Source organism: Rattus norvegicus, chromosome 3 (genome assembly GCF_036323735.1).
Source record: "Rattus norvegicus strain BN/NHsdMcwi chromosome 3, GRCr8, whole genome shotgun sequence".
In the NCBI taxonomy this organism is placed as follows: Eukaryota; Metazoa; Chordata; class Mammalia; order Rodentia; family Muridae; genus Rattus; species Rattus norvegicus.
This window is the reverse complement of record NC_086021.1, coordinates 34,640,722-34,655,795: the sequence shown is the minus strand read 5'-3', so window position 1 is coordinate 34,655,795 and position 15,074 is coordinate 34,640,722. Positions and strand designations below refer to the sequence as shown.

Genomic DNA, 15,074 nt, shown 5'->3' with positions numbered 1-15,074 from the left:
TAGCAAGCTCAAGGCCCTGGGTTCGGTCCCCAGCTCCGAAAAAAAAGAAAAAAGAAAAAAAATTATTCATTTACGTTTTAATTTATGCATGTGTGTATGCCTACAAGTTTATGAGCGCCACATGCATGTAGATGCCTGTACCATTAAAGAAAATGGTTCTAAAACACGCTTATTTGATGGGGATGGGCAAACAGTCATCATCACCTCATTCCTACAACGTCAATATTATTCCTATAACGTCGAGGTTCAGAAGCAGAAAGGACTTTGCCCTTAACAAAGATGGTAGCCACTAGCGTTGGGAGACGGTCTGCCCGGGACAAAGAGGGCGGCCCCGCCAACAGGAACCGGAAACACCAGTCTGGGCGGTGCGCGGGGAACGGTGGGCGCTGAGACGCGCAAGGTGCGCGGGTCCGGGCATGAAGCTGGGCCGGGCCACTCTGGCCCTGCTGCTGCTGGTGCCGTGCGTGGTTCGTGCGGTGGAGCCCATCAGCCTGGGTCTGGCCCTAGCCGGCGTACTCACCGGCTATATCTCCTATCCTCGCCTCTACTGCCTCTTCGCCGAGTGCTGCGGCCAGAAGCGGAGCCTCAGCCGTGAGGGTAGGTGGGCATCAGGCAGCGGGGATGCTGCGGCAGGAGGATGACGCCGCGGCCAGGACAGACTTTGGTCAGAGGCCAGGGAGGTGAATGGTCGGGGCCAGGGACAGGATGTCAGCCCTGCGCAGAGCTCACCGGGGCGGCCTCACGGCGCCTCTTCCGCTTAGCTTTGGGGCGCAGCCTGGCAGTAGCCCGAGACATCTCAAGGCCAACCCCTAGGAAAGGGCAGAGTTCGCAGTACCAGGGTCCTTCCGCGCTCTCCAGATCAGGCTCCGCGGGCCTTGACAGCCTGGAAATGGGGCTGCATTTTGCCAGCTTGTTTCCCTCCTGACCAGAGTGATCTTTCTTTTCCCAGCGCTGCAGAAGGATCTGGATAACAAGCTCTTTGGACAACACCTTGCCAAAAGAGTCATCTTAAACGCCGTGTCTGGTTTCCTAAGCAACCCGAAGCCCAAGAAGCCCCTCACCCTCTCCCTGCACGGGTGGACAGGCACCGGCAAAAACTTCGCTAGCAAGATCATCGCAGAGAATATTTACGAGGGTGGACTGAACAGTGACTATGTACACCTGTTTGTGGCCACGCTACACTTCCCCCACGCCTCTAACATCACCCTGTATAAGGCAAGAGCATTAATTGGCCGCCTTCGTAGATGACCCGGGATTGGGGTTTCTCTGTTGTGGGCTGGGATGTGGGAATTCCACGTCAGTGAGTGAGCCTCGATATGGCTCAGTATGTCAATTCCTCTTTAAAAGGTGTGCACAGAACTGGCCGTGGTCATATCCGTGGGAGGAATGGCAGCTGATAGGATAGCCTGTGTTTCAAAGGGAACTATCAAGGGCTGGGGGTAGCTCAGGGTAGAACACTTGCCCAGAGTGTGTGAAGTTTTGGATTAAATATCTCCACCCCATCCCACCCCCACCCTGCCCGGCCCGCTGCGGTGGGGATGGATATGTAAGTTACAAAGGGTTTGATATACACAGAGCAATTAGACGAGTGACCGCCAACCACCAACGCTCAGTAAGGTAACACTTGGCTGTGGAAGTGGGGTCACAATCAACTCCATGGTCTTTAGGAGTCGCCGCCCTCCCCTCATTGTGAAAAGGAGACCTAAGTTTGTTTTGACTCAGCTGTTGCAACCTGCTATTGGAGTTTAACTTTGACGGGCTCACACCTGAATTCAGGTCCTGCCCTTTCCTACAGCTGCGCAGTTGGGGCTGTCACATAACCTATGAAGGGACACTCTGTTTAAAAATGGTGTTTCACCCTCACCTGTGTTCGCGCACTCCCCTTTCTGTTGAGCGTCGTTGTTGAATCTGTGTGGCTTTGTGCGGGTCGTTTAATCTCGGTGCCTGAGGTCAGCTGGGTGTTTTCCTACACACCTGTATTCCCAGCAGGCTGAGGCAGGAGGATCACATGTTTGAGGTTAGTCTGGGCTGCATAGTAAGCCTCCCTTTGAAGACAGAAATGGAGAGGGCAGCAGGTGGAGGAAGCAAGGAAAGTAGGGGCCCGGCATCATTTCCTCAGTGGCTTTGGGGAGGAGATTCTAAATGTTCAAGGAGCAATGCTTGGAAGAGTGTCTCGCTGTAGTGGGCGCTGGCACGAAGTCTGTTACTCTGGTAGATTGGGACAGGAGACTGGGCAAACCTTCTCTGTTGGATTCTAACAACTGAGTGAGTTTATGGAAATGTTCCCTGACCACATGGTGTTAGCCAGCCACTCGAGGTCTCTGAAGGTTCCTCTACGGACGGAGGTTTCTCAACCTTCCCAATGCTGTGACCCTTTAATTCAGTTCCTCATAGAAGGATTTCAGTGTTACTTCATAACTGTAATTTTGCTGTTATGAACCTTAATGTAAACATCTGATATGCGGGTAGCTGATAAGTGAGCCTCCCAGGGTCTCGGCCCACCGGCAGGTTGAGAACAGCTACTGGAGGAGGGAGGTGGTCCATGCTTGCCGAGTGGCTGCTTACATTAGATACAAATGGAAACCTGTAAGCTGGTTATGGAGCCGATAGAAAACCCCAAGCTGATGTACAATACAGCTTCCCGTGTGTCCTTTAGGAAGATACATAGCTGCCTGCTCTCCCGGCTCACTTGAGGAGGAGGAGGGTGGGTGGAAATACCCACATGTTAGGTAGAATTGGGGCTCAGTTTTCTGAGGAAGATGCTTAAAGAGGTCTATGTGTCTCCCCTTGATGATCTTGTAAGAACCTGGCTGGGGTTTGCTAAGGGCTGGCTTTGGGTCACTGAGGCCCTGATTGCATTCTTTAGCATCTGCCCACCAAACAACCGTATACCAATAAGGTGGGTTTGTTTGTTTGCTTTGTTCTTGAGGCAGCTGCCTGTGCTCACGGTTGTAGCCTGGGCAGCCCTGAACTCTGTCATCACCATCATTTTCATTTGGTTTGTTTTTTTTTAATTTTGTGTTTGGTGTGCTTCTGAGCCTGTGTGTTGATGGAGGCCATAGGTCTGTCTCTGGTGATGTTCCTTGGGATCTGTCTCCAAATGCGTCAGGAAAGCCTCGCCACACCGCTCCCAGAATGCTGAGCACTCGAGCTCAGACTCCCTAAGGAAGCCTTGTGTAGCGCTGTGACTGAATTGGTGCTTCCCCAGGCTGGACTGCAGAGGAAGGGCTGAGGCGATGGTGGGTTTGTGGGTTTCTGCCTCTCACCAAGAGGCTGTCATGCCCACGATATACGTGAGGATAGCTGGGGCCTGACTGGCACAGCCTCAGTGTGTTTTAGTGTAAAGTCACAAACCTGGAGCTCTGGCATAGGGCAGAGCTAGACTGAGATCCCACCCTGCCTGGCCCAATTCTCTTGTCTCAGGCAAGCTGCTGAAGTGCTCTGTGCCTCAGGGTCCTCCCTGTGGCATGGGTATGATGCTGTCCATACCGGAAGTGCTTGTGAGGCCAAAGGCGTATGTTTGTAATGTTCACAGCACAGTGCTCCAGAAGCCCAGCCATTGTCCTGAGGGGGTAAAGTTGTTCTGAGGGTCTGGGCTTGCTTAACACCAGCGAGGCTCTGGGGAAACTGCACAAAAACAGAGAAACCCAAAGCTGGTAGAATTGTCCCCACTGAGATCTCTGTAATGTAGAGGGAATCTTTTGTGCAGTGTGTGGAAGCATCACCTGTCAATAAAAAGCTGACAGGCCAATGAGCTGAGGCAGGATTAAGGAGGTGGGACGGAGAAACTGAGTTGGGAGCACAGGGAATTCGCCCCAGACCTCAGCTGGAGGGAGACACATGAAACTGAAGGAGAGGTCTTGCCGCATGGCACTCATAGAGTAAAGCGGAATCATTGAGACATGAGCTAGTTGGGGAACAGAGCTGAGGCCCTGGGCCTGGGTACCCCTCTATACTTGAGTCTCAGGGTCATTATTTCAGAGAACTTGGGCGTGGGTGGCAAAGCCCGTGGCTACACTGAATAGGCCCCCTTGTCCTTCAGGACCAATTACAGATGTGGATTCGAGGCAACGTGAGCGCCTGTGCTCGGTCCATCTTCATCTTTGACGAGATGGACAAGATGCACGCCGGCCTCATCGACGCCATCAAGCCTTTCCTAGACTATTACGACGTGGTAGATGAGGTCTCCTATCAGAAGGCCATCTTCATCTTCCTCAGGTGAGGCTGTGGCCGGGACATGGTGGGAGACCCTGGAGCCGGGGGCTTTGGGAAGAGCGGTCCCTCCTCACTGCCGCTATTTCGGCAGCAATGCAGGGGCAGAAAGGATCACAGACGTGGCTCTGGATTTCTGGAGAAGTGGGAAGCAGAGAGAGGAGATCAAGCTCAGAGACATGGAGCACGCCCTGGCCGTGTCGGTCTTCAATAACAAGAACAGTAAGTGTGGCCGTCCTTCGTCCTTCCAACCCCTAACTGCGCATCCATGAGCTCCCGGGACCCAGCAGAGTCCCTGAGTAACGTCTGTTAAGGAGCTGCAGGGGGCTTTAGAGATGAGTTGGTTGAGACAGGGTTTGCTCTACGTCCCTTGGAGAGGAAGGGCAGGCAGTTGAAGCAGAAGGCCACCGTAGATGGCTGCAGGGAGGGTGGTAACTGGTATGGCCTCTCTCCCCCTTTGCAGTGTCCTAGAGCTCTGCCCGTGGGCCTTCCCTCTGGAGCAGACACTTGACCTGCCTTGTGACTCTGTTTGTTACCTTGTGGGGTAGATAGCTGCCTATTGTCTGTTACGAGCACACAGGCTCAGGGGAGGAGCTCGCCCAGCACCGGGCAGACTGTACTCAGTTTTTAACTGGCGCTCAGCTGCTTCTTCAGCTACTGTCATGCAGATCTTTGACCTTGAACCCTAGGCAGCAGATGGCCCTGAGGGTGACTCACTGGTTATCTCACTGGTAGCTAAGGTGACGACTACCGGAAACATGCCCACCAAGAAATCTGCATTCAAGTTAGGAGACTAGTGCAGTGTATTCTGTGCAGATGGAGTACTACTGAGAAAAGACAAACATTTTGCTAAATGTTGAAAAGTCTCTCTTGATGCTACAAAGGATGACCGCACAAAACAGGAAATACAGGCCAGCAGTCCATCAGAACACTGTTGCGTGCGTGTGTGCGTGCGCGCGCGCGTGTGTGTGTGTGTGTGTGTGTGTGTGTGTGTGTGTGTGTGTGTGTGTGGCGTGTTTGTATATCCAAGACAGGAGGACCTCTCTCGGGACTATGGCAGGGATCAGAGGCAGTTGGGAACTGTCATGGCTGGTGGACAGTAGTGCTGGGGTTGACAATGAGAAGAGCAGTCTTGGGAGGAGGGCACATGTGTTGGGCCACCCTGGAAGGAGACATTTACTGAGGACACACATTTCAGTTCAAGGTATATGGGTTTGGTTCACACTCAAACCCAGGGCCATGCACATGCCAGCTAAGTGCCCTGCCACCAGCCTAGCTGGTGTTTTTAAGGCCATGTGACCAACTGAAGTCACTGCTTCTGCTGAGCGATTGGTGGGTCCTGTGGTTGGATTCCTGTCATTGGGGTTGTGCACGGGGTCACCTCCCCAGCCAGGCAGATGCCACCAGCCATATCCTCAGGTCTTGGCATCTGGCACAGAGTAGGCCTTCAACGCAGAAGTTACACTGGTGACTGCTCCACAGTTGGTTTGTTCTTTGTTGTGGCCACAGGTCCTCCCCCAAGTACTGTATGTGTGGAGCACCATTGGGAGAACACAGACCCCGGGCTCTCTGCACAGCTTTCACGGGAGCCAGAGCACAGAGATCAATAGGCTAAGCAGGACATCAAGACGTGACCTGGGTGCTCTGGGGCGTCCTGTGGGTGCTGGGTCGAGTGTTCCAGGACTGGGAGGTGGGAGGCTGAGCCAGGCAGGGCCCGGCTTTTGTAGGGAAGATGTCAGAGCCCAGACTTGTGTGGTGCACAGCCTTGTTGGCGCACCTTACTCCCCAGGAGTCTAGGTGTTGCTTCCAGAATGCTCTGCATGGTTTAGGCACTGGCAGGCAGCAGCTGCCGATGCCTTCATGCAGGCTCAGCTGTGGAAGCTCTAGCTGGAGACTGACTGGTGAAGTCTATGATAGCCCTCCCTTATCTCTTCTTTGGAACCTCTTCCAACCTGTCCATCAGCTTCCCACCACACTGCCTGGGTCCCAGCACACAGTATGGTACATGTGGCCCTCTGGTCTGCCTCCCATCTCTAAGGCACACTAGAGAGGCCTTTCTAAGCCTAGAGCACCCGTTTGAAAGCTTTTTTGTGTTTTTCATTATTGTGTGTGTGTGTGTGTGTGTGTGTGTGTATGAGTGTGTGGTTGTGAGCAGCCTGAGGAATACTGGGACCCAACTCAGGTCCTCTGCAACAAGCAATAAGTGTTGGTGTTATTTTGTATTTGTGTGACAGGGTTTCTCTATGTAGCCCCTGGCTGTCCTGGAACTCATTCTATAAACCAGGCAGGCCTCAAACTCCAGAGATCCACCTGCCTCTGCCTCTGGAGTTCTGGGATTAAAGGTGTGCACTGTTAAAGAGGTTCTTAGTGAACCCCAGAGGTCCCTTTCTGTCCCCCTGCCCTTGCTGTCACAGCTGCAGCCCAAGGCAGTGTTCATAGGCAGTTGTCCACTCCTGTCTCCCTCCCTCACTGTGTGGAGCATGGTCTCCTCGCTCTGGCTCAAACAGGCCCCATGAACATGTAGTAATCACTCCGTTACTACTCAGTATGACATGGCGTCTGTCTGTCTTTCACAGGTGGCTTCTGGCACAGCAGCCTCATTGACCGGAACCTCATAGACTATTTTGTCCCCTTCCTGCCCCTGGAGTACAAGCACCTGAAAATGTGCATCAGAGTTGAGATGCAGTCCCGTGGCTATGAAGAAGATGAGGACATAATCAATAAGGTAGCTGAAGAGATGACGTTCTTCCCCAAGGAGGAGAAGGTCTTCTCTGACAAGGGCTGCAAGACTGTGTTCACCAAGCTGGACTACTACCTGGATGACTGAGCCCTGCTGCCAGGTGCTCTGTAGTCCGCTCCTCTCCCCACAAGAGGCTTGGACACTTCCTGCTGAGGCTAGCGGGGATCCCATCAGGGGCGGTTTCTGCTCTTTGGAGCCTGCAGGTGGCCATGATGTAGGGACCACAGATGCAACATGGACCTAAAGCTCCTGGAGCCTCCAAAGGACGAAACCAGCTTCCAGCCTGCCCATTCTGGGCTCATGATTTTTTTAAAATTATGTTTTAATTTCAAGTGTTTCTGTTTTGAGGCAGGACAAGTGAGTTTTACTGCAAATGTGATAACTTTATTTAAAATGGTTTTTAATACTATGAGAAGCCTTTCAGCTGTTGGCTGTGTGTGTCTTTTCAAACTGTTGGGTAACATCACCAAGCACGGACATCTGTGGCATGGAATGGTAGGTATCTCAGGAACCAGGGGGCTGAAGGGCCCTGAGGGGCCATGAGTGGTTAGATGAGACTGCACCACAGATGTGCCTGGACTCCTTAGGAATAAGACAAGTGAGCTTAATGGTCCTGCGTGACGGTCAGGGCCACTCCAGATGCCATGCACAACAGGGCTCTGGATAGGTGTGTTTTATGCAATTCATGGGCACCTGCCAGAGCTGGGCTGGACTTCTGTAGCTGTGGTTGTCACTCACAGCCCTCACAGGGCTGGGTTTAGCAGAGAAAAAAGAACCTAATGTCAAAGCTAGGCCAACTGCTGGCAGGACCACACTCTGCCTCTGCTAACAGCCTGTTCAAGGCCCCTTTTCAAGTGGCCCAGGGCTTCCAGCAATGGTTCCTCGTCCCCAGGAGTCATGTCAGGTCTGACCACTCACCTGAAGATGGAGCCCAAGCACCAAGCCCTGAGGAGCACGGATTCCTGTCTGGCTGAGTCGTCTTTGTAGATGTGGCAGCATGAGACAGGGTGGGTGCGCTGTCAGGCTCCTAGGACACCAACGAAAATGAAGGGAGCAGCAGTATGTTGGTGCAGAGGCTCACCCTTCCAGACTGTTCTGTCCTATGACAGCCATGTCTCAGTACTGCTGAGAATCGAGGTTAGCATAGTTAAGCCAACAAACAACTAGAACCAGGTTGTCTGTCACTTCCAGGCAGGAAGGCCCAGCACGTTGGTCTCTCCGCTGTGGCCAGATATCAGACCCTGATAAAAAGGCATCTCTGGTATCAAGGTGCAGCTCACCGCAGCATCCAGAACACCAAGGCACAAGGGGTTGGGGATTTAGCTCAGCAGTAGAGCACTTGCCTAGCAAGCGCAAGGCCCTGGGTTCGGTCCCCAGCTCCAGAAAGAAAAAAAAGAGAGAAAAAAGATTCAAGGCACTAAGTGTAGGCTACGGAGCCTGAATTGGGTTTCTGATCCGGACCCAGCAGTTGTGGACAGCTCACCACTAGGATGCTATGTGGTAGAAAGGCCTGTCTCACTGGTTCTCAGCCCCAGAGGTTGTTAGGAAGGTAGAAACTAAGGAAGGTGCCAAGTTGGCATATGTATGCATGTAATTGTATGTAAACATACCACACAGAAAAAGCCCTTACCTGCCTGATGAAGCTATCCAGCACCTGATACAGCCTTGACCTATGTTTGTGGGTAACAGCATTTAAAGCAAACATTGATTTTTGTGTGATGGGGTCAGCCTGGCAGGTATGGAAGGCAATATGTAGACCACTCCAGAGCCTTGATTCTGAGCTGTTTGCTCCCACACAGACGAGGGGAAACTTAGTGACGTCTCACCAGTGCACCACTTTTATTGTTTTGTGTCCAGCTCTGTTCATGACTTCTCATGGGCAGGCTGGGGAGGCTGGGGCAGTTCACACCAGGCCTTTCAAAGTTGGAGATCAGTAACAGCAGTCCAAAGGTGGCCAACACGTGTCCGAGTATTACATCACTGTAAACAGAAAAGCTTGTTTCTTGACCAGGAGCCCAACAGGTTAGAAATAGTAACTTGGCTCAGGTCCAAGAATATGGCATAGGAGTCAGCCTCACCTTGGTGAGTTTTGTGTGCTTCCTGCTTTGAGAGAGGGTCTCTGGGCATAGTTAACTTTAAGCTCTTCTTCCTAAGGGCTGGCATTACAGGCATGCACACCACCGCCTAGTGTCCGCTTGTCTGGTCCAGGCTGGCTTCAAACTTGGGACAGTCGTGCCATGGCCTCCCAGGTAGGGGGACTAAAGGTGAGCACCACCACGCCCAGCTCACCTTGACATTTTCAAAAGACTAGATGTGGTTCTCTATGAGGCATTTCCATGTTATAAAAAGTCATTCCCCCACGTTCTATACATACATGGCAGTGTTTCCCTGTCTGCTACTGCAGGGCAGAGTGACTGCAGGCTCGGTTCCCTACAGTCAGAGCAGCTCAAGGCGTCATCCTGAGGTTGTACACAGAACTCACAAACGGAGGACTTTGTGGGAGCTACAGTTGCGCCCATATAGTTCTACACTCTACACATTTAGCAATAAAGCCTTTCTTTTGAGAGTTGTGTGTAGCTCAGGTTGTTCTCATCCCAAGATAGCTGAGGAGCCCTGAACCCTGACCTTCCTGTGGGATCATGGGCATTGTGCCCCTGGACCCAGCCACAATAAAAACCTGAGAATTGGCCTTATTCTACTTTATGTCCCTCCTAGGTTTTTTGGTTTTTTTTTTTTTTTTTTCAAAAAAAAAAAAAAAAGGTTACTCTGTGTTGCCTTGGCTGCCCTGGAACTCACTGTGTAGACCAGGCTGGCCTTGAACTCAGAGATGCACCCGCCTCTGTCTCCTGAGTGCTGGGATTAAAGGTTGCACTCATGGCACTTCCTAGGTTTTAAAATGCATGGCATCTTATATTACCTAAGCTTTAGAGGTAAAGACATAACTTTTAAATATGTGCATGTCCTTTTAAAAAACCAGCATCTCTGGTGTGCGGCAGACACTCCTTCCGATGGGGTTTGGCCAGGGCAGCTCCGGCCTAGAGCTCTTCCTATGTGGTTACTGGTTCTGCACAGCAGCGCTTGACCTTCAGAGCAGGTGTAACAGGCAAACAGAACCAAAGACCTCCCTTTAAAATGACAGCTCATCCTGATTGGAGCAGGCATGAGGCTGGGGTGAATCTAACAGATGATAGGGAAAGTACAAGGCACACACAGTAGGAAACAGGAGAGAATTCCACAGCCAGGGCTGTGAGCAGCAGTGAGCAAGGTAGTGTCCCAGTGCTCCAGGGGCCTCAGAGGGAGCCCCCACTGCTCACGCTGACACTTCAGCCAAGGTCAGGCCCACATGCTCCCCTCCAACAGCGAGCATCTGTCAGTACCACCAGCTACTGAGTTCCAGCTCAAGGCGAAAAAGAAAACAGCACAGTGGGCGCCCCTGTCAGGAAACCCTGCTTCCCCAAGACTGCAGCAGGCGCTGCAGGCTCTTAGTGGTATCTGAGGCATGGGCATTGTTGGCCACACAGGACCTTGGCCTGCGTTCAGACGTTTTTTAGGCACTTGATTCACAGTAAGAGTGAATGTTCTAAAAGTTCATCTTCAGACAATACATGGACAACGTCCCAAGTCCACAGGTGCAAATGTGCAAAGCCCCAAGTGGGGAGCTTTCAAAGTGCTTCTCCATGGCAAGGCCCTGGTCATCCCACCTCACTGAGGGAAGAGCTCAGTGGAAATCCAGCCGTGACTGCACTGTCTTGCAGCCCTTGTCCGAGTAGATCTTCTCATCCTTGGGGAAAAAGGTCATTTCATCTGCCACACTGGTGACAATGTCTTCATCCACAGCAGCCCCTCGGGCCCTCATCTCTGCCCGCACACACATTTTCACGTGTTTATACTCCAAGGGCAGGAAGGGGATGAAGTAGTCGATGAGGTTCTTGTCTATTAGCCCACTGTGCCACAGGCCACCTGGAGAACAAGACACAGTGGTCTCCTGTCACTGCCACCTAGCCAATCCCATCCTTCATGCCTTCACCCTTCCAGAGACTCTCTGTAAAGTGACATGTGCCCTCATAATACCCTAAGGGATTTCCCTATGGCACCAAAGCCACAAGCAATGGTGTGGCTGGCTTCAGAGGACCCACTGCTGAGGATCTGCTCAACGCCAGCAGAGCACCGGGTCCCCTGCTCAGTAGTGGACTCACTGTGCTTGTTGTTGAAGACACCCACAGACAGCACAGGCTCCAGGTCCTTCAGCTGGATCTCCTCCCTTTTTCTTCCTGCCCGCCAGAAGTCCAGGGTCGTCTTGGTTATCAGGTCCCCTCCTGCATTGCTGAGTCGGCCAGAGATGCAAAGACCAATGTCACATGCGGGTTATGCCCGTCTCCTTGCCAGATGCACCCGCCCACAGCTTTATTCCTGACCCTGGGGTCAGGGCCTGGTAAGCAGGTGCCACCTCAGCCTCCAGGTACCTCCCAGGTATGCTACACTGCTAGTGCTCCAAAGCTTTAAGTCAGGACTGATGCAGTGTGTTACCAGGCAAAGACAAAAGGTTTGTCTGCCTGCAAGGAATGGAAATGCAATGTTTAGAACTCAGAGTGGCTGGCAGGGGCACCGAGCTCCGGGCCAGAGGATCATTCCCAACTCCCTTTCTATGACACTGGGAGGTAATAAATGACAAGTGGGCCTATGGCTTGCCAAGCTGGCACTTCAGTCCCCGATGGCCAGGAGAACCTTGTTCTAGCACTTGGAGGTCCCTGAGAAGCCTTGTTGGCTGACCTGAGGAAGATGAAGATGGCTTTGCGGTAGGAAATCCCATCCACCTGCTCATAATAGTCCAGGAAGGGCTTGATTGCATCAATGATTCCAGGATGCAACTTATCCATCTCGTCAAAGATGAAAACGGAGCTGCCGCACGCGCTCACGTTGCCTCGGATCCACTTCTGGAGCTGGTCCTAGACCAACCTCAAAGAGAGACGAGGCTCAGAAGACGTTCCAGAGGATGAAGGGGAGAAGCTGCCTGGGCCTGGGGAAGCCACCATACTGCATACACAGCAGACGGACACTTTCCCAAACTTTATCACAAGTGGAATGGCACTAGCCATTGAAGCCTGGCCATTTGAGTTCACTCCCTAGGACCCAAATGGCCAAAGGAGAGAACCTACTTCCAAAAGCCACCCGCTGGTCTCCGCATACGTGCCCATAGCATGGCCTGTGCATGCCTCTGCAACCTTAGCCTTCCTGCAGCACAATGGGAAGCAGGGGACTGCCCAGGTGCTGGTGGGCCAACTCACCCACAGCATGCAGTACCGAAGCCCCAAACAAGGCAGAAGGAGAGCCCCTGAGTAGCCTCTGTAAAGGTATCACAGCAACAGGAAAAGAAACCCAGACACCAGGCACACAGAAATGACAACTGAATTCAGATCTGCACAATGCAGGGGACCAAGGCTCTGGACTGACGCGGTAGATAAAGATGCTGCCCCGGCTGGCATGGAAAGCCTGAGCTACATCCCCAGGCCCCTTGTTCAATAGAAACACTCAAGCAACAACCTCTCATCCCCTACATGGGAAAGGCCTCGGTTACAGACCACTCACTGCAAATACTGTATTTCAAGACATCTGTACTAAAATCTGGAAAACATGGACATTACTTCGTGGTGGGCACTGTAGCTTGGCACAGCCCTGCCTCGGCACCATCAAATGAGCCCGTCCTTCCTTCTGGCACTCCTCCCTGCCTTACAACAGACACTCAGTTTCATTTCCTTCTTCAACTGGGTTTCTGTTTGCTAGCTCCGTCCACCAGGAGGCCGAGTACCAACAAGCAAGACAGTCATTTAAGTCAGAACGGGCAGATGAAATGTGCAGAGATCTAAGAGGGAGAAACAGTCTGGAACTTCGCTTCTGTGAGACGCTTCTGTGAGACATGGGCAAAGCCGTGGCTGCCGCAGAGATAGCAAGTTTTAGACAAGGCCATGCCCAAGCAAACTATTTAAGACTACCCTACCTGACACCCTGTGCCCTGCTGCTGGGAATGTAAATCCCTTTATGGGTGCCTAAGACAGAGGCCTGGAGACAAGAGATGAGGAGGTCGGGCTGTAAGGGATGAGTCACCTTGCCTCTCTTGCCCACTTTCTCTCATTCCAGTTCCCTCCCCTGAACCCTCCCCCGACCCCCACCGCCCGCTGCTAGACTCCATCTTTAAATGCTTATAATATCCCCTACCTCACTGGATCCCAGCACTTGGAAGGTGAAGGTGAGAGGATCAGAAGTTCGAGGCTAGCCTCTGCTATTTAGTGAATTTGATGCCAACTGGGACTGCATTAGACCCTAAGACCACTCTCTCCCCCACATACCATAAGATGGGCAGATTGGTAGATAGATGCCTGCTAATCTCAGCCCTCAGAAAGTTGGATCCCTAACACCAAAGCCAGCCTGGGCTACACAATAAGTTCTCGACTCGAAAAGCATAAAGAGCTGGAGAGATGGCTCAGCGGTTAAGAGCACCCGACTGCTCTTCCAGAGGTCATGAGTTCAATTCCCAGCAACCACATGGTGGCTCACAACCATCTGTAATGGGATCTGATGCCCCCTTCTGGTGTATCTGAAGACAGCTACAGTGTACTTATATATATAATAAATAAAATAAATCTTTAAAAAAAAAAAAAAAAAGCCGTGGAAAAGCATAAAGAAAGGCTAGGCATTGAATCCCAGCCCCAGAAGGCAGATGCAGGTGGATTTCTGTGAGTTCCAGGCCTGCCAGACCTACACCGTAAAACTCAGTCAACAAACACATAGCAGAAAGCAAAACAAAGCAGAGAGATCAGAGCTACCGAGCAGGTGCCCCAGGCATCCGATCAGAGAGCAGTAGGTTTCCTTGCCTGGTACAGTTTTATCTTCTGCTCATGAGGGAAGTGCAGAGTAGAGACGAACAGGTGGACAAAGTTACTCTTCAGGCCTTTTGGATAAAGGTTTTCAGCCACAATCTGGCTGACAAAATTCTTGCCCGTGCCAGCCCAGCCGTGCAAGGATAGAGTCAGTGGTTTCTTGGGATTTTTGTTGTTCCTGAAGCCAGTCAATGCCTTGAGAATCACTTCGGTGGCAAGGTGCTGTCCGAACAGCTTCTCTTCCAAGTCCAGCTTGAGGGCTGCGGAGGCCCGCCCAGGAAGAGAGAAAAACACGCGTTAAAACAAGTACCTGAAACTGGTCAGAGGCACAGTTAGCGACCGATCCAGCAGGGAGTCTCGGCCAAGCGTCAGAGCCAGAACCGTAAGGATCTACAGTCAGACCCTTAAGTGGCAGTTCTCCTTATATCTAAGTGTCAAACAAGCTACACAGATTCATTCATCCAGGGAAGAACCATCTCGTGGCTGTGCTCCGGACTAGCTTTCCCACCACCCCTGATGGCACGGAAAAAGCAAGAGCCAAGCCGGGCTTTCTGGATGGAGCTGCAAGCCTGACACCCACTGACGGGGCACACCAGCTCTCCCCTCTGCGTTCAGTTCTCAAGGCGGCCATCTGAAGGACTGCGAAGGTGTGGCGAGGTCCTAGCGGTGTCTGTTTCCCGCGGCGCCGCATCCAGCTGGAGAGAGAGCCGAGCTCCCGGCGCCCTCCCGCCCGCCCCGACCGGCCCGCGGGCACATACCCGACGTGTTGAGGGGCCGTTCCTCATGGCAGCACTCGGTGAAGCGGCAGTAAAAGTCGCTATAGGACAGGTAGCCGGTGAGCGCTGACACAGCCCCGATGGCGATGCCCACGCTCACGGGCTCGAACGCCGCCGCCACGTGGGCGGCCAGGAGCACCCACAGGGCCGTGGAGCCCCCAAACGCCCCGACTCGTCTCATCGCACTCAACGAAGTCCACTGCCACTGCGCTCGGAGCGCGGGATTTAGTCGCAGCGGAGCAGCGGACCCCACTTCCGGTATGGTGCGTCACTTCCGCTTAGCCAGAAAACCGCCTTGTTGGAAAGGGGCGGGGAGACTATAGGCGCCAACCTTGTGAGTGTCAGGAAACCCTCTAGAGACCATTAAAGGACTTTCACTCCTATCTTTTAGAGGTCTTGTTTGTCTGTCTGTCTGTTTGTTATACAAACACACATATATGTATATATGAGACGGCGGGGGGGAGAAGAGAG

The 15,074-nt window shown here is 52.5% G+C and overlaps 2 protein-coding genes across 5 annotated transcripts; one reads left to right on the top strand and one right to left on the bottom strand.

The window, feature by feature from the left end:
* The first annotated feature begins 342 nt into the window (after window positions 1–342).
* On the top strand, window positions 343–7,375 carry Tor1a (torsin family 1, member A). 2 transcript variants are annotated; one of them, XM_039104396.2, is made up of 5 exons: window positions 343–597; window positions 950–1,215; window positions 4,043–4,218; window positions 4,315–4,434; window positions 6,789–6,804. In XM_039104396.2, the coding sequence occupies exons 1-4, from the start codon at window positions 417–419 to the stop codon at window positions 4,424–4,426; spliced, it is 735 nt and encodes a 244-aa protein (XP_038960324.1). In that variant the 5' UTR covers window positions 343–416; the 3' UTR covers window positions 4,427–4,434; window positions 6,789–6,804. The 2 variants fall into 2 exon arrangements, with proteins under 2 accessions (XP_038960324.1, NP_695215.2); NM_153303.2 differs by having other exon boundaries at window positions 379–597; window positions 4,307–4,434; window positions 6,789–7,375.
* Window positions 7,376–8,772: 1,397 nt separating this feature from the next.
* Tor1b (torsin family 1, member B) lies at window positions 8,773–14,867 on the bottom strand. 3 transcript variants are annotated; one of them, NM_001039197.1, is given in 5 exon segments: window positions 8,773–10,912; window positions 11,149–11,276; window positions 11,723–11,898; window positions 13,822–14,087; window positions 14,586–14,798. In NM_001039197.1, coding segments are annotated over 5 exon segments (1,011 nt in total). In that variant the 5' UTR covers window positions 14,785–14,798; the 3' UTR covers window positions 8,773–10,670.
* Between the last annotated feature and the right edge of the window lie 207 nt (window positions 14,868–15,074).